This window comes from Oryzias latipes, chromosome 8 (genome assembly GCF_053564925.1).
Source record: "Oryzias latipes strain Hd-rR chromosome 8, Olatipes_Hd-rR_3.1".
Taxonomy (NCBI): domain Eukaryota; kingdom Metazoa; phylum Chordata; class Actinopteri; order Beloniformes; family Adrianichthyidae; genus Oryzias; species Oryzias latipes.
In genome coordinates, this window is record NC_136244.1 from 26,158,600 (window position 1) to 26,181,128 (window position 22,529).

Genomic DNA, 22,529 nt, shown 5'->3' on the forward strand with positions numbered 1-22,529 from the left:
GCGGAAATTCGATTTCCGCTTTTTTCCTTTCAAAATAAAACCTATTTTTTATGACCACCAGATTTCAGTGCAAAATTCAAAAACAGTACATTAAAGTGTAGCTAGAGTAATATACAAACATGTCAAAACATTATCCTTAACAAAATTAAAGAATAAAACAGCCCAATGCAGTCTTATAACAAAATAATCAACCCAACAATATTTGCGATAGCTTCTGTTCTGATTGTATATTTTTAATTTTATCATATCAAAATATGTTTAAAACTGTTTCTTTAAAATGATTTATTAAGTGGACTTTTGATGACCATTGTCTCTCCTGTATATAATATTTTGACAACATTTTGATTAGGTTTACTATTTATGTTTACATTATATTTTTTATTAGAATGGAAAATTAGAATGGTTGATGCATAAAGAATAAACAAAAGGGAATAAAATACCATTTTAGTATGCTGTCCAGAAGTACTGATTTGGTCTAAAGTTACACAAGTAGGTTTTGTTTTTAATTTACTTTTGAATCAAAGATCATCATTTTGTCTGAAGTTGTCCCTCAGTGAATAGAAACTAATACAAAAAAGGAGGGGGGGGGGCATGTTACAGCAAAAAGAAAACATTTTTTATGTAATTGTATAACACACTGTCTTTCTATTGAAAAATCAAAAATATTTTTGTATACTCAGAATGGTCGTTGCAAACAGAACATTTTCAGAAAATGTGTTACAGGAACAGTAAACTCTGACAACATAGCTTTTTAAAACAGTTAAGGACCGTCTTAAAGACTTTGAAAACTGTATGTCACTTTAAAAAACATCTAAAGTGTGACTATTGTCAGAGCTGGGGGCCGTTTAGGAATCCCTTCGCCACATGTTGTGTTTTATTTTGAAAGGCTCAGCCGCGAGCATCCCATTTTGCGTGATTGTTGCGAACTTCCTGGTAACCAGCTGCTAGTTGTGGGTGTTGACGCGCGTCAGCTGATTGCGGCTCGACTCGTCCGCTCGGTTAGCCTAGCTTAGCGGGGCGCTTGTCTTTGTTATGACACGGCGGCCTGCGGCAGCTGTCTGATCATTTGACGCAGTGAAGGCGGCCCGAGAGCCCGTCAGTCCGGCCGGATCTTTGTTTGTCGCAGGGGCGGAAGGAGGAGGCGAAGCGGGGATTCAAGTTCACAACAATGGCGACTCCCCGTCCTAACAACCAAACAACACCCATCGGCAACAACGCGGGGTCCGCCCCGCACCTGCACCTCCAGCAGCAGCAGCAGCAGCAGCAGCAGCACATCACAGCGATGAGCGGCGTGCAGCCGGGTAAGCGGCGAAACCCCCGCGCAGAACGAAAGGGGCTCGCGCTCCGTGGCTCTGGAGGTTAGCAAGCTAGCGGCGGGAGGCGCAGACTAATCCCTGGATCCTCCTCTCAGAAAGGGCCGGATAATTACTGCAGCAACTGGATGAGCATCAACAGCCTCCAGCTCAGGGCTGTATTTAAGTCCCTTTGTTTTGTAGCTAACTTTCATTCAGTGTGTGTCATTCAGAATTGAGGTCAGATGTCCCTGTGAGGCTGCCGTCCTGTTTAGAAAGTGTGTTTTTATTCAAACGATGTCCCATCTGAACTTTTCAGAGTCCAACACTTGCTGGAGGTGTCAAAGTGAAACAGGTACTCACTCGTTTGATTTCCAAAGATCTGTTGGAGACGGTTTCTGGTGCTCACCTTCTGAAATGTTTGACATCTATTAATCTCCTTTTTTGTCACATCCTTTGACTTTATCTCACCTTCTGACCTCAATGCTGCTAACTATTGATTCCTAACTGCGCCGTGATGCTGATTCACGGTGAGAAGACAGAGTGTTGCTCCTTCTCATCATCCCATCTTTGATTTCCAAGGTCATTTCACCTCCTTGTGTGCTCCCATCTCGCCGTGCCTGTTGTTGTGGTTGTTGTTGTGTAAGAGCTGCTCAGCAAGGCCAATTTCTGTGATTCTTCCTCAACATCTGGGTGGGAGGGGGGGGTTGAGGCAGAGGAGGGATCACGAATCGGCGGATGTGGCATAACAGAAGACTCATGTGTGTTTTTGACCTCTAGGGTTTCAGGTAAACCTGTCTGGAGCCCACCCAAGTAAGCCAAAGCTCTGCCCCAGCTGTCATGCCTTTTTTCTGCCTGACGATCTGGTCTGGGCTCGACTAATCCCAGTCCAAACCTTTGCGTGGTTCTGGTGGGTTTGTGTTGGAGGTGGATGTTTTTAAAAGCACTGCATCCCCGTTTGGATGTTTGTTTAGGTTGATGTGAAGGTTTGGTCGTGTTTTTTTAAAAATGTTTAACCTTCTTAAAATGCGACTAAAACACGTCGGCCTTCTGAAGGACGCTTCCTCACCTGGCTGAAAAAGGAGATCCCTCTTCTTCTATTATCTCCTTTAGCTGAGGAAACATTGAACCTTTCTTTCAGAAATCTTTTCCCACAATTCTTAGCGGTGACATCAATGATGATCGAATCAGAGAAGCATCGACGTCTTTCATGCTTTAAGTTCATGTCCTGAATCCAGCCAAGTTCTGGGGACGTTTTCCAACTCAACACCATTTTTGATACTATCTAAAGAATCGCACAGCTGTGTCATTTTTGTTGTCGTGATAAAAAGAATAATAATAGAGATGGATTTGAATGAATCGCTGATCGTTGGCCGACCTGCTCAACCATCTGAACCACTGCTGCCCTTTACATTTAATTTGGAAAAAGTGACACTCATGGACGGATGAAAGGCAGTAAAACAAATTGAAACAGATTTTTTTTCAATAACAACCCCTAATGTCTAAATATCCTAAGTTTGATACGTCTATGTATGAATGTAAAACTGCTGATTGGATTGTTATGAGCATTGTTCTCGCTTTGATTGCTTGACATAAACCACTTCAAATCAAATCAAATCAAATGAATCTGATATGTTAGGATTCCAAAAGAACCAATCTGTGTTCCACAGTTTGGGGGCATGGCAGCTGAAAGCTTTGCCCCCACATCCACTTACATTGGCAGCTCTGTCCTGGAGGATTTACCAGGAAAGGCGGATCCTCTCCTGTTTGCTTTGAACCTCTCCTGCCTCCTCAGGACGTCTGCTTACCTGGAGGAAGGATTTGAAACATTTAGTAATGAAGAACAGGCTCAACTCGCTCTTTATGAAAACCTAAATCCATCTTTGTGAAGAGCGCCACCTTGAGTAAAGGTGCCATCACGACAAAGAGACCCTTCCCCAACCCTCTGCCTTTTGATTTGATTTGATTGATTCATTTTATTCAAGCATTAACTGGAGTCAATACAAAAAGAAATCACACAAATGTATCAAACTCATTAAAGAAATGATGAAATGCATAGATAACTAAAATAAGGACAAACTGAAGTCACATTTGATTCATTAAATACAGTGATCAATAACTAAAGTCGAGTAGAGCTTGATTGATTGCTTGAAATGGAGCGGGAAGACGTGACCTTATATAACCCCACCCCTACTGAGTTCATTCATTTGATAGTTTTACATAGTTCTGGTTCTGATCTGATAGATTCTTTTCAAGTTACAAAAAAAGGTCCATATGGATGATGATCTTTAGAAAAAAACATCCATTCATGATTTCGTAAACAGTATTAGAACACATGATCAGAATAAACCAGTAATTATTGCTGCACATTGCAGATCAAGTAAAGAAAATCAATAGTTATTGATTGTAATGAAAACATTTCAGTTATCAGTGTTTCACAATGTAAACGTCATTGGTTGTAATTATAACAGCTTTGATTATTTCACTACAATCAAGTTCACACATGGATTTGGAATTATTTGGAATTATGACTCGAGGATGTAGTGAACTTTTAGAATTATTCCCCTCAAATTTCTATAGTTAAACTCAGTTGGAAGCTACACATCAGACACACATAAACTAAAGTTTCAAAGAGTATTTCAATCTTAAATAAATGTAAACTTTAGTTTGTGTGTGTCTGATGTGTAGCTTTCAACTGAGTTTATCGATAAAACCCTAAGAATTTGTTTTCTGTAACACTTCCAGTTGAGACATTATTTATTTTAATTGACACCTCGGTATTGGGGGTTTAATTACCAAAAACATTACTTTGGTTTTATTTAGGTTGGAAGATAATTTGTTGTAATCCATCCATGATTGTGCTTTGTTTAACTCTGTGTTCACCACATGAATGTCTGTAGAATAGAATATAGTCGTGTCATCAGCAAAGATCCGTCTCCTTCTTCTTTTAAAACAAAGCAGGAGAAGTTGGCAAGGTTTCAACCAAAATGGAAGGTTCATGTTTAAAGGACAAGCTCACAATCCAACTAAAACAACGTTCACATCAGCATTTAAAGACCAAAAAGACCAAAAGATTGTGGTTAAGTACAAGCTGCAGTCGGCGGGCCACAAGCTCCCTGCTCCGCTCCATTCTGATGCAGACAAACGGATCCGTGAACGTCTTTGTTTTCCTCGTCTGAGCTGGAATCTGGATCCAAACTGTACCGATGGATGGATCTGATATGGCTGCCATTCTTGTTACACCGCAAGTGCTATGCTGGGGCTGCTTACTCCACGCCTATAGTCCCGCCCACAAGTCAGAGGGGAATTTCTAATGAACTCCTGCCGCTCTGCAGAAACTATGTCCTAGAAAACGACATTTTATTTGGCTTAAAATGGCTTAATCATAATTGAAAGAGAACTGGGAATGCTTTGTAAACGGATCAAAAGAGGATCGGAGGGAGACTTTAAACCAAACAAAATTAGAATTTTCATTTTATAAAAAGAATTCTACCCTAAAGGAATGTAAAAAGCATCCTGAAGAAAAGCTGACTGTTGTGTTGTTGAGCCTGGGCAGTTTTTGCTGCGTTGGTTTGTGGGATTTGTGGCGTCAAACCAAAGTCTGAAGCTAAAATCTGAGTCACATGTGAAATCAAAGCAGTTGGCCTGAAAGGAGCATGTTTCCTGCCTGAAGAGCTTTATTCTTTTTGCTTTTTGTGTTGCTCATGTGGGGTGTGGGGGAGGGGGGGGGGGTCAGCAGCATGCTAATCCCCTTTGTTTCTCTAATTTCATCTAAATCATGGTGAAGTCAGATAAGCTATGATTTCTACATGCAGTTTGGGCCTAAGAAAACTTTTTACCTTCAATCCCAAACAAAGTTAGTTAGTTGCACTGAAAGGTAAAAAGTTGAGGAAGTCTGTACTTCCATGACTCCTCCCCTTGAGGGAGGGGCTTCACCAGCAGAGAGGGAGGAGCTTAAAAGTGGTGTGAATTCAACCGGATGACAGTGAAACATCAGAAAAAGCATAATTTCTGCTCCTCTTAATCCTTCCTCTCTGCTGGACGGCATGATTTGATTTTGCTTCCCTTCAATTGCTAAATCTTTTTTTTATTTCCTCGGTTTCTCTCGTCACTTTTGTAACCTTCCGGTCTTTGAAGTTGGACGAAGTTTCCTCTTGTTTATCCTTCATGAACATTTCTCCACCTGCCCAGGTAAACGCAAAGCCCTGAAGCTGAACTTTGCCAACCCTTCCATTAAACCCATGACCCGGTTCTCCCTGAACACCGCCGGGCCTCAGTTCCAGAACCCTCACATGTGAGTCTGCCTTAAAAACCCTGACAAATTCAGCAGTTTCTCCAAGTCCATGAGCGCGTCTCACTCTGAAGAATCGGCGTATTTATTCAGGGATCAGGCCCAGTGTTGCCATGGAAACCTCACAAAGCTAAGGCAGGAAATGAGGCGTCACCTCTGAATGGCGTGCAGAACAGATACATTTATTGAAAACAGTTTCTTCGCTGGTGGTTTTGCGGTGGCGTCCCCTCTCCACAGGGGTCTGTAGCCATGAACCTGAAAGTTACGTCTAACCTTACAGGTGTGCCTGCAGCACAGGTGCACCATCAGAAACATTTAGCTCTTTGACCCTTTTAACGCTTAAAGAGCAGATTTCTCCACTGGGAGCCACATAGTCTTAGGAAAATGCAACGCTGATTTGTATTTACATGATTGTTACGATCAACTTAAATGAATTATTGTTTAGTTTTTTTTTGCATGAATGAAACAATCATAAAGAGAAAATAGCCTTTCTTTGGCGAAATATGAAGAGGTTCATAACTTTAGACAGGAGCGGACAAGGCTTCCTTTCAGAATAAAAGACACTAATAGTCTCTCTCTCACTGCAGAATACATAGTAGGAGGTAGTGTAATGTCGGCATTAATCAAATATATATATATATACATTTTACAGTTTGTGGTGCATCTCAGCCAGATAATCGTAAATTAACAAACTAAGAAAAAATCAGAGCTAATTATCGTATTTTTTATTCAGTGTGCCTGAAGTAATAGTTCTGGCTGCGTTTTCTGTGGTACATAGCACTCAAAAACCTGTCAGTGTTTTGGGACGACTATGAAGCTGCACAGCTTGATGGACTGCTGGAGCATTATGGGTATTGTAGTCGAATACCTTGCAGAGTGATATGTACTGTCCATCAGCTGCTTATGAATGTGTGGAATGAAGCTTTTTTTTTTTTACTTTACTACTTACTTACTTTTTTGGAAGTAAAACGTTACTTTTCTTGAATCAAAGAGCCACACGTGGCTCCGGAGCCTCAGGTTTCAGACCCGGGATCTAGTGGGTTATTTCAGACGTGATGCAGTTTAGTAAAGTTTTCCATAAAAACCCCAAAAAGATGAATTCTGATGTGGATCAGAGTACGCTGATCCGGTTCTGGCCTGCAGGACGTTACAGTGAAAAGTTCAAAAAATATTTCTCTTTTTACCTTTATTTTGTTTTTACGTCTGGATTCTGTTAAAGAGCAGACATTTATTTCTCTTTTATCCCATCTAAGCAGAAATGTTCATGTTAGAGCTTCGTTTTATCTTCAGGTTTTCGTTGGGAATTTGATGTGGGGGGTGAGGTAACCCACAGGAAGCCAAATGTTCTGAAGATGTTTGCGGTTTTCCTGTCAGAGAGCGGCTGAGGACTCACAGCATCGAGTCGTCCGGGAAGCTGAAGATCTCCGCGGAGCAGCACTGGGACTTCACAGCCGAGGATCTCAAAGACCTGGGGGAGATCGGCCGAGGGGCTTACGGCTCCGTCAACAAGATGGTGCACAAGCCGAGTAACCAGATCATGGCGGTCAAGGTGACGACTCTGATGGCGGGGAGGGAGGGAGGAGCCTGTGATTTGACCTTCTGACCCCACTGGCTGTGGTCTTTTCAGAGGATTCGGTCGACGGTGGATGAGAAGGAGCAGAAGCAGCTGCTCATGGACCTGGACGTGGTCGTGAGGAGCAGCGACTGTCCCTACATCGTGCAGTTTTACGGCGCTCTGTTCCGAGAGGTGAAATAAGACGTGGATGCCGACCGCCAGGCGCCGTTTTGCCCCCCCCGACTCAGCCATTCTCTTGTGTTTCAGGGCGACTGTTGGATTTGCATGGAACTCATGGCTACCTCGTTAGACAAATTTTACAAGTTTGTGTATTGCTCGTTAGACGACGTGATTCCAGAGGAAATATTAGGGAAAATAACGTTAGCTGTAAGTTTTTCTCCTCTTTCATTCCTCTTGTTGAGAAGCTTCTGTGCCGGATTCTCCTGAACCTCCGTTTCTCGTCCTCAGACTGTGAAAGCACTAAATCACTTAAAAGAAAACTTGAAAATCATACACAGAGGTGAGAGGACTCCACAGATTCAGCGCCACCTGAGCGGCTGTTGACGGGCTGCTGACCGGCTGTTCTCCCTCCCTCCCTCTGCAGACATAAAGCCTTCAAACATCCTGCTGGACCGGAAGGGCAACATCAAGCTGTGCGACTTTGGCATCAGCGGCCAGCTGGTCGACTCCATCGCCAAAACCAGAGACGCCGGCTGCAGGCCGTACATGGCGGTAAGGACCTCCACATCCTGTAGGGCCGCAAACGGTGACAATCTGAGCTTGCTGAGTTACACACACTTTGACCTGCTGTTCAAATGTTTGCATCACTCAGCTGGTTTTCTCATAGCGAGCTCGCCAAGCTGGTACATTTGTCAAAAACCTCGCATTTTGTCCGCATTACACTCCTAATCCAAGTTTGTCCCAGAGGTTTAGTTAAAGTCCCTCTTTGATCCCAGTGGTCTTTTTTAATGATGATGATGCATTTTTATCTAAAAACCTGTGTCGTTTCTTAGGACGTAGTTTCTGCAGAGCAGCAGGAGTTAGAAATTCACCTCTGAATTGTGGGCGGGGCTGTTGCTGCGGAGCAACCCCCCCCCCCCCCCCTTCCTCTCCCTGTTGCCGAGAACCTGCAGCCGTCCCGGCGTATTTTCTACGTCACAAACATGATCTTCTTCAGACGGCATTTTTCAATTTTGAATAAAGAAATTCTTCAGCGTCAGATCTCTGCTCCTCACTCCTCTTTCAACTGAAAAGGAACTTTGTAGAGATGAGTCTAGACTTGTAATGTCCCTGCAGGAGCTTCCTGATTATCCTCTGCCTCCTTTTTTCAGCCGGAGCGAATAGATCCCAGTGCGTCCAGGCAGGGCTACGACGTGCGGTCTGATGTCTGGAGTTTGGGAATCACACTGGTGGGTTTCCACTTTGTCATAGAAAAACTGTCTGGGAAGCTCTCATGGGTTAATAGTCGAAATAAAAACACGTCTACGAAGGTTTAAAAGCTGGAAAAAGCTTTTCTGCCGATTGAACAGTTCTGGAGAGCTTTACTTTTTATATTTTCAACAACGTTTCTCCTTTTAAACATAACAGTTTTAGATAGTTTCTCTTACAAAAATCGATATTCTACTGCTCCCTCTCTTTAGCTTGATTCACCTTTTGCGATCTTGCAGATTTTTTCAGTGCAATTTTGCATGCTTTTGTTTTTGTTCACGCCTTGTGCCAATAAAGTTCTGAATTTTGACAGTTAAAACCAGAGAGAGAGGTGTTAAAGTGTTCATATCTGTCTGAAGTGTGTAGTGAGGAGTTTTACCACCTTAAAGCATCTGGATTTCACCTAAAGTGTGATATTTTTAGACGTAACCCCTGCGATAAACCAGAAAACACTGTAAATTGTATTCAATCCTAAACTGAATTAAACCTGTTTATATTTGATGAGGAAAAAGAAAAGCTGTGAAGGAAAAAAACAGAAAATATTTGAAAGATCACCTTGTTTCTGAAAAAACTGAGGTTTAAAAGGAGGAATTGGAAAACGACGTTAAAAATGTTGGCGTTAAAACCCAACAGCATCAGGACTTTGGCTGCAGTTCTGTATGTCCTGACGTGGGCGTTTGTGCGTTCCAGTACGAGCTGGCCACGGGCCGGTTCCCCTACCCCAAGTGGAACAGCGTGTTCGACCAGCTGACCCAGGTGGTCCGAGGAGATCCTCCACAGCTCAGCAACTCTGACGAGAGGCGGTTCTCCCCCAAGTTCATCTCCTTTGTCAACGTGTGGTGAGAGGATGCTGCTCCTCGTGTTCCTGATCTAGTAGTTTTTCTCTGAAGCCGTGCTCTTCTGCCCTCTTGTGGAGAAAAGCTGAAGTCCTCTGTGACAAATGTCTCTTTTTTTTTCAGCCTTACAAAGGAAGAATCAAAGAGGCCAAAGTACAGAGAACTGCTGGTGAGTTCAGCGAAACGGCTATTTCTTTTTTATTTTAGGATCCTTTTTTAACCACATTTTATTTTTTTTTTCCCCCAGAGGGACCCGTTCATCCAGATGTACGAGGAGCGCTCGGTCGACGTTGCCGGTTACGTCTGCAGGATCATGGATCAGATGCCTGCTTCTCCCAGCTCCCCCATGTATATGGACTGATAGCAGGACAAAACCAAAGCACATTCAGTCGCTTTTCACCACTCTGATCCTAGAAAAGGAGAAGTCAAACCCCCGTGTAAATGTTCCCGCTCTCCCTGATTATGCTGTTAAAAAAAGAAAGTCACCTCTCCCGGTCAAAGTGGAGGTTTTCCTCCGTCTGTACGACGCTAACTCACTTCTTTTTCTTCAATCGCACCGAAAAACAATCATGATGACGAATCCTCTGATCAGCAGCAACGTAGAGCTCGTATTTAACGACGCAAACCATGCGAGTGTTTGAATGTGGAGACTTGAGCAAACTGGAATCCTCCTTGTTGTGAACCGTTTCATCTCTTGTGTGTACGTGAACGAGAGCCTCGTGTTTGGACCTGTGCTTCTGTCCGCTCCCTGCGGTGGACTCCATGTTGATGAACCAATAAAGACAAAGAATAAAAAGCTGTTGAAACATTGAGTTGTTTTAAATGCAAACATTAAAAAAACCTGCAAAGGCGAAAAAACAGGTGAGGAAGAATAAGATGGCAGGTGTTCTCAAGTAACTGACAAATTATAGAAAGAAGTAGTTGCTTTGGAGGTAAATGTAATCCAATTATTAATACATTTTCATTTACTGTTTTTGTATTTAATTTTATTGTTTGATTTTCCTGATTACTATTATTAAAAGCTTTAATTTGTCTAGAGATGTTTGAATAACCCGTGTGCCAAAATAATTTCTTAAAGGAACATGTTTTAGTACAAAATTCAAGTATAGCAAAGTACTGTTTACCAAGAGTAATCTAAATGTGGGTCATTCCATGAAAATGTGCCCATTTGGACATGAAAAATGTGTCACTTTTTCCCCAAGCGTTTCCTTTTTTCATATTTTCTAAGTTATTGGGAATGTGTTTAACTTTCTTTCACAAAATAACATTTTCCCATCTTAGGCGTTATGTTGATTTTTATTCATTTTCCTTATTTATAACTGTGGTTGAAGTAGATTTTCAACCCCGTTACGTACACTATGGAATCTCCATGAATATTATAATAAAAATTGTTTATTAAATTTCAACGTTTTTACGTTTTTCACATGTCCCCTGTTCTAATTAAAATCATTTAAAACCTGAAAATTTCTCTTAAATATAGGTTTTCCTTCTCTAAAATCTTAAAATGTAAACAGGTGAAATTGGTCATTTTCGTGAAATAAGCAAAATAAGCAATTTATTGGACTGTTTGCAATCCAAAATACAGACTTTAAGATAGTTCTCATAATTTTAAACAAAAGTCAAACAATTATGTATTATTGTTGCTCATAAATATTATCTGACAGTTGTGTTACAGGGTTGAAACAGGCATCACGCGGTTGAACGTGGTGACGGCATTGAAGGGACAAAGACAGATTTACTTGTAATTCCATCCAGTCAATGCTAGGAGTTTCTAGGAACGTTTTCATTTCATGACCAGCAGCATTAGATGTAAATTGTAGTTTACTGGAGTTTATAAAAATAAACTACAACAGCATAGGATCATTGTACCTTTTCTGCATTTTAAATGTTTTCCTGGTTAGTGTCTGTTTGGTTCCTGTGGTCGTTCTACTCACATCATCTCTTAGAAAGACATCCCATGATTTTTCTTTTACCGATTCAGAAAACCTGCTGAAAATCTTCCTTTCAAAAAGAAGACTGTCATGACTTTTCATTTTATTGTTTGAGAATCCAAGTGAGTCACTTCCAAATTTTTGCAGCATGTATTTTTTTAAATTATTTTTCCTGTTATGACTTTAGGAATCAGCTGCTATTCTTTGTCTTTGGTGGCTTTTTGTGTTTATTTCTAATGTCTTGAATGAGTGACTGATGGTAAAGTAGTTTTGTTTTGTTTGGGGCAGAGGTGGGCACTGAGGGCCGCATTCCTGCATGTTTTCCAGCATACCCTGCTCTGGCATGTTCTAATTGGCTGGACACACCTGAACCGGGTAATCAGCCATGAGTAGGGCAAGATTATTGGTTGGACACACCTGAACCAGGTAATCAGCCATGAGTAGGGCAAGACTATCTGGAAATCATGCAGACACACCGGCCCTCGAGGCCTGGAATTGCCCGCCCCTGGTTTGGGGGATTGATGACGCCGTTTGAAGTGAGCCTTTTTACTTTTGAATGTGGTGAATCAGAACACGTTAAACGTTGGCATCTTTGTTGTATTTTTCTTTAGATTTTCTTTCTTTTTCAAGTCTATCTTGTAGTTCAGCTACATTTCAGTTTTTATTTGATAAAAAAAGTTTGAAATAATTCTTCACCAAAAATTACAGTTTTATATCTTTATGTTTAGAGCCTGAAATGTGGCAAAAGGTTGAAAAGTTCAAGGGGGCAGAATACTTTTGCATGTCTTTTTGCCTCTTGAGTTTATGTTTTGTATTATATTTCTAACAACAAAAATTATTAAAATCTCAACCCTCTAACATTAAAACGTTATGGGGTTGAGTATTTTGAGCAAAATGGTCACTGTTTCATATGTTAAGCGCTAAGAAGAAGGTGCATATCATCCATTAAGTTCAGAATTAAAGTGTTTATTTAAATAACAAAAAACCTTTTTAGCAAGTAGTAGTTTTCACTGTTGTCACTTCCTGGTGTAGATGTATTCATGGATCATATAATGTTTTATATAAGGGGTGGAATCGTTGTGTGTTACGGGGATGAGGCGTTATTCAGGGACAGAATTAAACTACTTTAAAAAACAATATTAATAGTTAAACATAAAACTCGTTGCTATCAAAAGAGGAATAAAAAAGCTTTAGATTCATGTAAAAATTATTAACTTTATATAATAAAATTGGTTGGTATTTGCAATGTAAACCTTCATTGAGGTCATGAGGGATATGACAAAATTGATGGTGTATGTAGGAAAACAAAAAACACACAATTTCATTATTTTTTTTAAATTTGCATTTTATTGTATGAGTGACTCATGGTAAAGTACAATACTTAAAATAGGAGTCCAAAAAAAGAATAAATACATAAAAAATAGGAATCTGCAAATGAGAAAGAATTATGTATATATACTTTTTTTTACAGAGGCCAAATATATTTTATAATCAATTCATTTAAAAGTATTTAATCAGGGGACCTTTCTTTATGATAGCTGTTTTTTCTCTTTTTGAATTTTATTCTGACGTTTGTTTTTCTTCTCACTTATTAAAAAAATAAAATCTTCTTACTTCCGTGTCCCGCCTTCATTTTCTAAACTAGAGCTGTGATTGGCTACCTGTTCTGACCGCCTTAGCCAATCGGCGTACAGGTTTAACTGCATTAACCAATCAGTGGCAAGGTTCAAAAACGTCATCATTAGACGTCGGAAACAGCGCTCCATGTGTGGAATGATCGCACAGGTGATCGATGAGATAATCAGTCGATTGAAAGGGTTTGGCGGAGCGTCGGTGGGCGGGTTTGGAGTTGGCGTTTAGCATGAACGCGGTCCACCACGTGAAGGTCCGGTTCTTCACGTCGCTGCTCAGGTTCGGTCAGAGTCTGTCCGTCGGTCCGAGCATCTTCTCTCCGCCTTCCCTTCGCCGGACCGTCCTGTGGGGTTTCCGGACCATGGCGTCCGTCGGTGACCGTCTCCCGGAGACGAGCCAAGCGCCGCCGCGAGCTGCGAAGAAAGCCAAGCAGAAGGAGCCGCTGCGCCGGGTCAAGACCAAGGAGAGCCGGGTCAGGCGCGGCGACGCGAACGGACCGTCCACCGTCTACGTGCAGGTGGTCGGAGCCGGAAGCAGAGACAACGCCGCGTGCCTATATGTCTTCTCCGAGTTCAACAGGTGTGTTTGAGCAGAATCATGACACTTCTGTCTGCTAAAACTCAACTAACCATCCCCATGCTGGTCACGTGTCGGGGACAGCACGGAGGAGGGAGCTTCATGGTTTGCTAAAAAAGATGGTCTTTACTAATGAACTTGACATTTAGAGTTAGACACATGGAATGATCCAAGATCCAGGCTTATCAGCCTGAAAGAAACACAAGATGTAACACGACTATTTCTGTTGTTGTTTACAAAACGACAATTAATAAACATTCAGGATGTGTTTAAGAAAGCAGCAACGCAGCACATCCACACCACCATCCATGTCAACCCAGACCACCCAGGAGATGCTGCAAACAGCCACTCTGCCCCGCCCACAAACATTTGGGAGTCATAGTCATTTAATTGTCACTAAATGTTAAAAATAAATCTCCTTGTTGAAAGTGAAGAACCCTCTCCACAGACACCCCCCCCCAGCTCTTTCTGCTGTCTAACATTAACTTACAGAAACATATAGCTTCATATAGGCCTGCAAAATAAATTCCAAATGTATTATCGCGATATCAAACTGTACAATATGCACAGTAGATGGTGAAAATTGCAATAAACGGTGACCTTAAATGTGCTAAAACAATCTTATGGCAGCTTGAAATATTTGACGAGTCAAATTAATCCATTTATGCATTCGACCAATGGGATGCAGGCCTTTGATGATAGATGTTTGCCTCCGATGTAGACGATGGTCATTTGGAGTATAGTTTAAGGTAAGTTGATTATTTAATTTAAATTTTACAGTGAAATGGAAATTATGTATTAAGTGGTTTTGCTATTTGTTCTTGTATCGCAAGTCATATCATCATGGCAATATTGATCTCTTTATTGATCTCTTTCCCTTTCAAGCAATATTTATTAATATGTCTAATTATCCTAAGTTTGATTAGTTACTGTATGAATGTATAACTGATGTTTATATTGCTGTTGTGTATTATTTCTACTTAATTGCTTGAAATAAACCATTTCAAATCAAATCAAAAAATATCACAAACCTTAGTATCTTCTACACTTTTAACAAGTTGGTAAAAAAAAAGGCCTCGTTTACTTCAAAAATGGCACCGTCTCAGTCGACATCCACAGGCCTAAAGTAGCTCCATTGCTGCTGTTGTCATGGAGACGGTTCAAGAGTTAGGAACTGCTACTGGGGTTCATCACCACTGCAAAAGAAAATACCAACTTCAATTAAAAACTTGATCAACTTTATCCTCAACCAATTCCTCAACCAATTCCACTTCATTCAATGCTGAGAATCTGGGCGGGGCCAATGGTTGCTATGGAAAGTGTTATATTTCCATTTGATTTAGGCAGACAAAATCTGGTTTATGTGTTTTATTTATTTTTGCCTAAAACAGTTAAGAAACGTTATGGCTGCCTACCGTCTCCTTCAGTGGAGCCCCCATCTTTAACCAAAACATGGTTTGGACCATCTACACATGTGGTTTTCTTTATATAGGATGCAAACATGAAGATGCTTCTAGCTTTGAGCGACATAAAGATATTACCTTTACCTTTTACATCATTTGACGTTTTTATGGCAGAAAAACGTGAAATTTTTTTTTTCTGCATCTTGGCTTTTCATGAAGATTTTATGGCATCATTATCAAATCCTTTGCTGCTACCGATGTGCAAGTCCTCATGGGAAAAGGAAAGATGGTTGCTAAATGTGGTTGTTGTCTGCTGCAGGTACCTGTTTAACTGTGGGGAGGGAACTCAGAGGCTCATGCAGGAGCACAAGTAAGCTTCTCCACTCGCTGTCGTCTCTGTTGGGAGTGCAGACCGACAGCGACGACATAACCGTGTTTACGTTCTGCAGACTCAAAGCTGCTCGCTTGGACAACATCTTGCTGACGAGGCTGAGCTGGGAGAACTTGGGGGGGCTGTCAGGTAGGAGTGCAGAGTGTTCCTTCAGTTTTTCTGCATGTTTTTTTTTTTTTTTAACAATCTGAGAAGACCTCTGCCAGAAACCTCCTGACTTTTATATTTTGGTGATTTGTTCGAGCTGCTATCTAAAAGTCTACTGTGTTCCAGGAATGATCTTGACCCTGAAGGACACTGGCGTTCCCGAGTGCGTTCTCTCCGGACCTCCACAGCTGGTCAGAACCTGGATCTTGTGTCACAAACTGCAGCTATTTGTTTTTTTTTTTGTTTTTACTCCAACGCTGACTCAAAGTCTCTGCCCTTTCTGTTTTTACAGGAGAAGTATCTAAATGCCATCAAGTCCTTTTCTGGACCTCTGGAGGAGATCAAGCTGTGTAAGTGGGCCTGAGTCTGCATCCTCACGTTGGCGTGTGCGTGACTGTGATGATCACTGCGGCGTGTTTGCAGCGGTGCGACCGTACACGGAGGAGAAGTACCAAGACGAAACCATGACCGTGTTCCAGGTGCCCATTTTTGGTGAGTTCAGACGATTTCCTTCTCCTTCTGAGGCACCTCTGACAGTTGCTGACCCACTTCCTGTTGAGGGGAAAACTCCTCCCCCAGCCTGGAAGCAGCAGCACCCCCTCTAAGTTTTTTTGATGAATTAGAACTTCCAGGTTAACCGAATTGGAGACGTACTGTGTGAGTCTTGCTGCAGGTGGAGGAGAAGGATTCTGGTTTATCAGCATAGATCATATCCCCGGTGGTTGCCATGGAGACGTTAACCTTTGTGTTCGCTTGTGTTCCAGGTGAACGGCGCCGCACAGCAGCGTCCGCAGACCCGTCTCTGACGGTCGCCTTTGTGTGCAAGGTGGGATTGAGGAGACGAGATTCCAAAGCGTCTTCTGTGTTTGAGCCTCAACTTCTTCTCTTCTGCAGCTTCACCCCAAGAAAGGAAACTTCCTAGTGGCTGAAGCCAAAGCGCTCGGCCTGCCTGTGTAAGACGGCGCCCGTTTCCTCTCAGGTTTTGGGATCTCCACTGTTTCTGCTTCTGAGCCTTTTGGCCTTGTCCCTCCTCAGAGGAACGGCAGCCATCGGTCCTCTCATCACAGCGCTGAAATCCGGACAGAGCGTCATCCACGACGGGAAGGAGGTGCTGCTCGCTGCCCGCATCTCCTTCAGCTGCTGCCCCAAACCTCTTCTGACTCTTCTGCCTCTCCTAGATCCGCCCCGAGCAGGTCTGTACCCCCACGGACCCGGGACCGGTCTTCATGGTGGTGGAGTGTCCGTCTGAGGAGTTCCTGGAAGCCGTTTGCTCCAACCAGCAGCTGAGGAGGTAAAACGCCAACGATGGTCTGAAGGAGCGGATTTGGTGTCTGACTGTCCTCCTTCACCTCAGATATCAGACAGGCGGAACCGAAGACTCTGCAGTTCTGGTGGTCCACATGACTCCCGAGCGTCTCCTGGAGACGGATCAGTACAAGAAATGGATGGAGAGGTTTGGTTTTCCATCAGACTTCATCCAAATAAGACCTTGTTTGTTCTTTTAAGTTGGATTCTTCGTTCTGCAGGTTCCCGTCCACAACGGAACACTTGATCATGAACGAACACGCGTGCACGGTCCACAACATCCGCAGTCACAAGATCCAGACGCAGCTCAACATGATTCACCCGCAGATCTTTCCAGAACTGAAGGCCTACAGAGCCAAGGTAACCCCGCCGGCGGTCAGCGGATCCTCTCAGAGCCGGCAGAGGGTAGAAGCCAGGAACGCCACAGTTCTCAGTTTAAAGCCAAACTGGACGTTACAGCATTGAACCAAATCGTGGGGGAAATGATTGCATAAGCTGACTAAAAGGTTTTTCTTCATTGCTACTTCATTATGAGCGGAATTAAGAGGATTTTTTCTTGCTGTTTTCTAACTGAAACTAAAACATGACCCAAAATTTGAGTTTTGAACCAAATAGTGAGGAAAGTGCATCCCTATAGAAACCAGGTTAAAGTTCAGGTTAAAGCCTCAGATTCTTTGTTCTTTGAGGTGAATATCTTTTAGTCTGACATGAAGATGAAGGTTTTAAAGAAGGGATTTAATAAAAAAAGTTTGTTTCTATCGTGTCTTAATCTCCACTCAGGAGCCTCAGGCCGCTTTACACGTCCCGAACATCAGAGCCGAGTGTTTGCTCAAATTCCAGCTTCGACCCGTCATGGAGTGGCAGAGGTTGGTGTGGTCCGGACCAGCACACCGTAGTGGTTTTCAGCCCCCATGAACCACCTGACCCCCCCCCCCCTCTCGCTCTCAGGGACGCCATCCCCGCCTGCAGCTCTGAGGAGTTTGTGAAAGAAGCTTCGGAGGTCCCGAACTTCTTGGCAGAGGTGGAGAAGTGCCGGACGGCGTCTTCCACGGATGCCGCGCAGCTTTCGGGTTGGTTCTGTCAAAACGGAGGTTCTGAACGATCACAGCAGATGATGTTTTTGCTGAAACCTTGATGTTTTCAGACGGGAAGTATCCTGAAGTGGTCTTCTTAGGAACCGGCTCAGCTCTGCCGATGAAAATCCGAAACGTGAGCGGCACCTTAGTCAACATCAGGTACGACTTTTTAGCCAAGACTATTTAGTGCAGGCTCCCAGGGTCATCCTTTGATCTGTTTTTAAAGCGTTCCCAGTGGTCTTTTAATTACAAAATCTAAAAATCCTGTGTCGTTTCCTATGACCTAGTTTCTGCAGAGCGGCAGGACTTTATCACCCCCTCACAACCCAAACCTAACATTAGCGGTGCAACAAAAATGCAGAGCATTATTAGAGCCATCCAGCCGTACAGTGTGGAGGCAGATTTTCCAGCTCAGACGAGAAAAACAAAAACGTTCATGGATCTTGTCGTCTACAAGCTGGTGGCCCACCGTCTGTTGCTTTAACATAACAACTACAAACGTTTTCAAATGTGTTTTTGTTTGTTTGCTCCAGATTCACCACAGTTAGAATAAGGAGAAGTCAAACATGCAACTTGAACCTTAATTTCCTTTACCTATGCCCTCCATCATCAGAATCATGTTAAAACACCAAATTGAATTGGAGGTGGTCTGTAAACCCTCTTGTTTGGAATGGTTTGTTCCACTAGGGGGCAGAATTCCATAGGTTTGGACCTGTAGGTCAACCCTAATGTTGTGTCCGGGTTAAATTGACCCCATGTCCACACTTGGAAACAGGTCAGTTTTGACGCTCAACTCAATATACAGTTTAGATCAATACTCCATTATAACCCTCATAAATCCCAACAATTACTTCCCATTCAGACACGTATAACAATAAAATAAACAGTAGGTTTTGGGCCATAATGATGGAATCAAAGCAATTCCCAGAAATCTGTGCCTTTGTTTTGAGATCCTGCTGGGATTGCTAGGCAAACATGTGGGGTCTCTAACCCTCGTACGGCCGCTGCTCCTCAGCTCCTCATGGTTGTTTGTTGCTGTTGAAGCCCGACTCAGTCTCTGCTGCTGGACTGTGGCGAGGGAACCTTCGGTCAGCTCTGCCGCCACTACGGCGACCACGTGGACGAGGCTCTGTCCAAGATCTCCACGGTCTTCGTCTCGCACCTGCACGCCGACCATCACACGGTGAGGAGCCGCTCACGCGCAGAGGCCGCAGACGGGAAGGCCACTTCTTCATCCTGCCATGTTTCCTGTTGCAGGGGCTGATAAAGCTGCTGTTCCAGAGGGAGCGAGCGCTGGTATGTTCCAGGACCGTCTGCGCCTCACGCTTTACCGCATGAATTTAAAATATCTGAAATGTGTCCAGACCGGTCTGGGAAAGGCGTTCAGCCCCGTCTGCCTGGTGGCTCCGGTTCAGATCATGAACTGGCTCGGTCAGTATCATGAGCACTGCGAGGAGATCCTCGGACATTTTAAGTAAGTGGACTCCCAAGCCCAAGAAAACAGTGTTGTTGGACTTTACTTTGAAAAACTGTTTGGTCGAACTGCTGTTTGTTTCTTTTTTTTATTTTTAGTTTGGTTCCTAATCGATGCCTGAGTGACGGTGCCGAGGCCCCGAGACCCAAGACCAAGTCCTTGATCCAGGCACTGCTGAAGAAGAACGGTCTGCAGAAGGTCTGCAGATGTTCCAGCCTCGTGTCCTTCAGAATAAAAGCCTTGGAGAGTTTTCCCTCCCTCCAGACAAACGTTACATCCAAATCTCAGTCGCCAATACAACAGATTTAAGTGCACAAAGCTACAGTTAAACTTTTAAAAAATCAGTACATTTATAATCTCAACATTTACCCTCAAAAGGTGTATTTGCACAAAAAAAAAGGAACACTTAAGCCTGAATTCCTTTGTGTAATATTAAAGAAAACAAGTCAAACATTAAAATCCAAACAATCTAATTTCAGTTTTTTAGTGTTTGGGTAATGCTTAAGCTAAATGGTACGGTCTGGAACACAGTTTGATTCAATGCTTGGGCTAAATGGTACGGTCTGGAACAAAGTGCCAAAGTTGTTTCCTGTTGTTCACACATTTTTTCTTTAATATTGTAAAGATTTGGTACATTGAAGAAAAGAATATAACATACGATATGAATATATGAGGAATGCAGATGTGGTTAACAAAAAAGCTTGGTTGCCATGGAAATACAAAATATGACTTTTGCTGATTCTTCAAAAAACTACACAGAACTGTCCGTCACCCTCAGGCGACCGAAACATAAAATGGTTGCTATGGAGATCAAACTTTAAGAAAAGCCGCCATTTTGAAAAAAGTGTTTTTGTATTCATGAATTAGTCATGGATTAGGGCAGGTAGCAGCATCTCAGCCAGTGAGGGCGGGTCAAAAGGGGGTGACGGGGTCAGTGAGCTCCTGTGGTTTTCACAACGCCACTCATGGTTGGACGCATCAACGTTTGCATTGAAGTGTAGCGTTTTTCTCACAAGTGACATCTTTTAAGAGAACAAAAATGGAAAGTTCTTTGTAATATTGAAACGGTGCAGTTTTCCTGGGTTCCAACACGGCTTTTAGCCCTTTAGAAGTCGCCCAGGAAACGAACGTTTGTTGTGTCTGTGCTTCAGTTTCAGACGTGTGCGGTGCGTCACTGCAAAAACGCCTTCGGCTGCAGCTTCACGCACCAAACCGGGTGGAAGCTGGCCTTTTCCGGAGACACCATGCCCTGTGACGCGCTCGTCCACATCGGTGAGTCCGGGGCGCCGGTGAGCACATCGCTGAAAAATATCCTGATCTTCTCTGTGTGTTTCAGTTAACAAGGTTTGCTCGAAAAGAATCGGGTGATTGGACCCTGAGAAAAACGATGAAGGCCTATCACACCTGTTAGGAAGATTTTCTTACTCTTTTTCAAAACACTAGACAAATATTTTGTTAGTGGTAAAGATTCGTTCCATTAGATTCACAAAGCAAACATCGGGGAAAAACGCGTTGCTGTAAATTCCCAGCAAAAACGGCGCCAGCCGCTTCAGAACGGCGAAAAACGTTTTCCAAACTGACCGCAGGTTAACATCAATAATAATAAACTTTTCTGCTATTACCTTTAGTCAACTAGCGACACAAAATCGGTTCATTTGGTCTTTAAACAAAGACATGAAGATACGAACCAAAATGACATCACTGCCACTTTTTTTTTCTTCCAAGTTTTTAATTTGATTTAAGTAATGTGGTTGGAGAAAATGTCTCTGATTCTCTCTGAAAAGAGTTTTTAAAACGTTGTTTCGTAGGGAAAGATGCCTCTTTGCTGATCCATGAGGCCACGCTGGAGGATGAGCTGGAGGAGGAAGCTGTGGAGAAACGGCACAGGTGAGCACGACCTGCACGACCTGCACGACCTGCAGCTGCTTTTCTACCAAACCTCTCAGTCAACCTGGCTACAAAAGTGATCTGACTTCCTGTTTCCGAATAGCACAACCTCGCAGGCCATCGGCATCGGCATGAAGATGAACGCCGGCTTCATCATGCTGAACCACTTTAGCCAACGCTATGCTAAGATCCCTCTGTTCAGCGACGACTTCACCGACAGGGTGGGCATCTCCTTCGACCACATGAGGGTAAGGAAGGAGTTGGAGCTGCAGCTTCAGCCGCCGCATCGATGGCGAAGCAGGAACCTGATGTGGTGGCAGTCGGCTGCGCAGGATATGCAGCATCCACGCCTGATCTGAGCTTCTGTTCTGATCCGGAGAGCCAGCTCTAACAGAGGACTTCTGTTCTTCCAGATCCGCTTTGGAGACTTTAAAACCCTCCCTAAACTGATCCCCGCTCTAAAGACGCTCTTCGCCGAGGAGATCGGCGAGATGGAGGAGCGACGCGAGAGGAGGGAGCTGAGGTGTCCAAGGGGGGGCAGCGGCGAGCCCGACGCTGAGCAGAGAACATCCAGGAGCTCTGAGGAAGGACGAGGCGCCAAGAGAGGCCAGCAGGAGGCGCTGATGGACACGAAGAGGCTGAAGAGCAGCTGATCCCAAAAACCGCTGGATTTAGTTTAAATTAGACTTTTATTTGTTCTTTAAAGGAACAAAATGTTTGTTTGCTGTGAGACAGTAAAATTTAAACAATAAATAAGTTTGGTTTTCATTTGAAATGAGGTTTTTGATGGTTCTGCTATTAATGTTAAATCCAAGATGGGTTATACAACAAAGGATTGAATGTAGAGTTAAATCCTGATAGAAGAATGTTTTAAAAATATGGAAGATAATGGAGCTGAACGCTAAAAAAACAATATAAATGCAACAAAATGTTCTCTAGCTGGAAGATGTGACATGATCTGAAAGTATAAAACACGATAAATATAAAACAATATTGCTGAAAGAATATTCTTCTGTTTCTTGAATGCAAATGTAGCATAAAAACAGCTGGAATAAACCCAAATGATGTGACGGGTTGGCTCTACGCTAAAACGCTCAGCGAAACCTTTTTTAACATCCTCAATGCTGAGTTTGACTAAGAACTGAATAGATCACAGGAATCAGCTGAACGTCATGTGAGCTAGACGGAAAATAAAAGTTGATTATATGTTAAATTTGAGCCTGATTGAGTCGACAAGGAAAGACCTGAAAGCAGGCCAAATCCAAAAGGAAATGTGGAAGCCGATGTAATGTTTCCTTAAACATC

General features: G+C 42.9%; 2 protein-coding genes across 8 annotated transcripts; both read left to right on the forward strand.

Moving 5' to 3' along the window:
* The first annotated feature begins 918 nt into the window (after positions 1-918).
* map2k4a (mitogen-activated protein kinase kinase 4a) lies at positions 919-10,198 on the forward strand. 7 transcript variants are annotated; one of them, XM_078951920.1, is made up of 14 exons: positions 1,229-1,301; positions 1,612-1,647; positions 1,831-1,874; positions 2,073-2,105; positions 5,484-5,586; positions 6,958-7,132; positions 7,211-7,330; positions 7,406-7,525; positions 7,607-7,658; positions 7,743-7,870; positions 8,470-8,547; positions 9,257-9,405; positions 9,526-9,571; positions 9,650-10,198. In XM_078951920.1, exons 5-14 carry the CDS (start codon positions 5,534-5,536, stop codon positions 9,761-9,763), a joined length of 1,035 nt encoding a protein of 344 aa, XP_078808046.1. In that variant the 5' UTR covers positions 1,229-1,301; positions 1,612-1,647; positions 1,831-1,874; positions 2,073-2,105; positions 5,484-5,533; the 3' UTR covers positions 9,764-10,198. The 7 variants fall into 7 exon arrangements, with proteins under 7 accessions (XP_011476042.1, XP_011476039.1, XP_011476041.1 ...); XM_004071111.5 differs by lacking the exon at positions 1,831-1,874 and having other exon boundaries at positions 936-1,301; XM_011477737.4 differs by lacking the exons at positions 1,831-1,874; positions 2,073-2,105 and having other exon boundaries at positions 922-1,301.
* A 2,458-nt stretch (positions 10,199-12,656) lies between these two features.
* On the forward strand, positions 12,657-21,999 carry elac2 (elaC ribonuclease Z 2). The gene is made up of 23 exons (XM_004071138.5): positions 12,657-13,544; positions 15,264-15,314; positions 15,394-15,464; positions 15,609-15,673; positions 15,775-15,832; positions 15,906-15,974; positions 16,247-16,308; positions 16,377-16,435; positions 16,518-16,590; positions 16,661-16,773; positions 16,837-16,935; positions 17,009-17,147; positions 17,568-17,653; positions 17,736-17,857; positions 17,932-18,022; positions 18,908-19,046; positions 19,121-19,159; positions 19,228-19,337; positions 19,436-19,535; positions 20,489-20,609; positions 21,146-21,224; positions 21,328-21,472; positions 21,638-21,999. The coding sequence occupies exons 1-23, from the start codon at positions 13,195-13,197 to the stop codon at positions 21,875-21,877; spliced, it is 2,481 nt and encodes an 826-aa protein (XP_004071186.1). The 5' UTR covers positions 12,657-13,194; the 3' UTR covers positions 21,878-21,999.
* Positions 22,000-22,529: the final 530 nt, after the last annotated feature.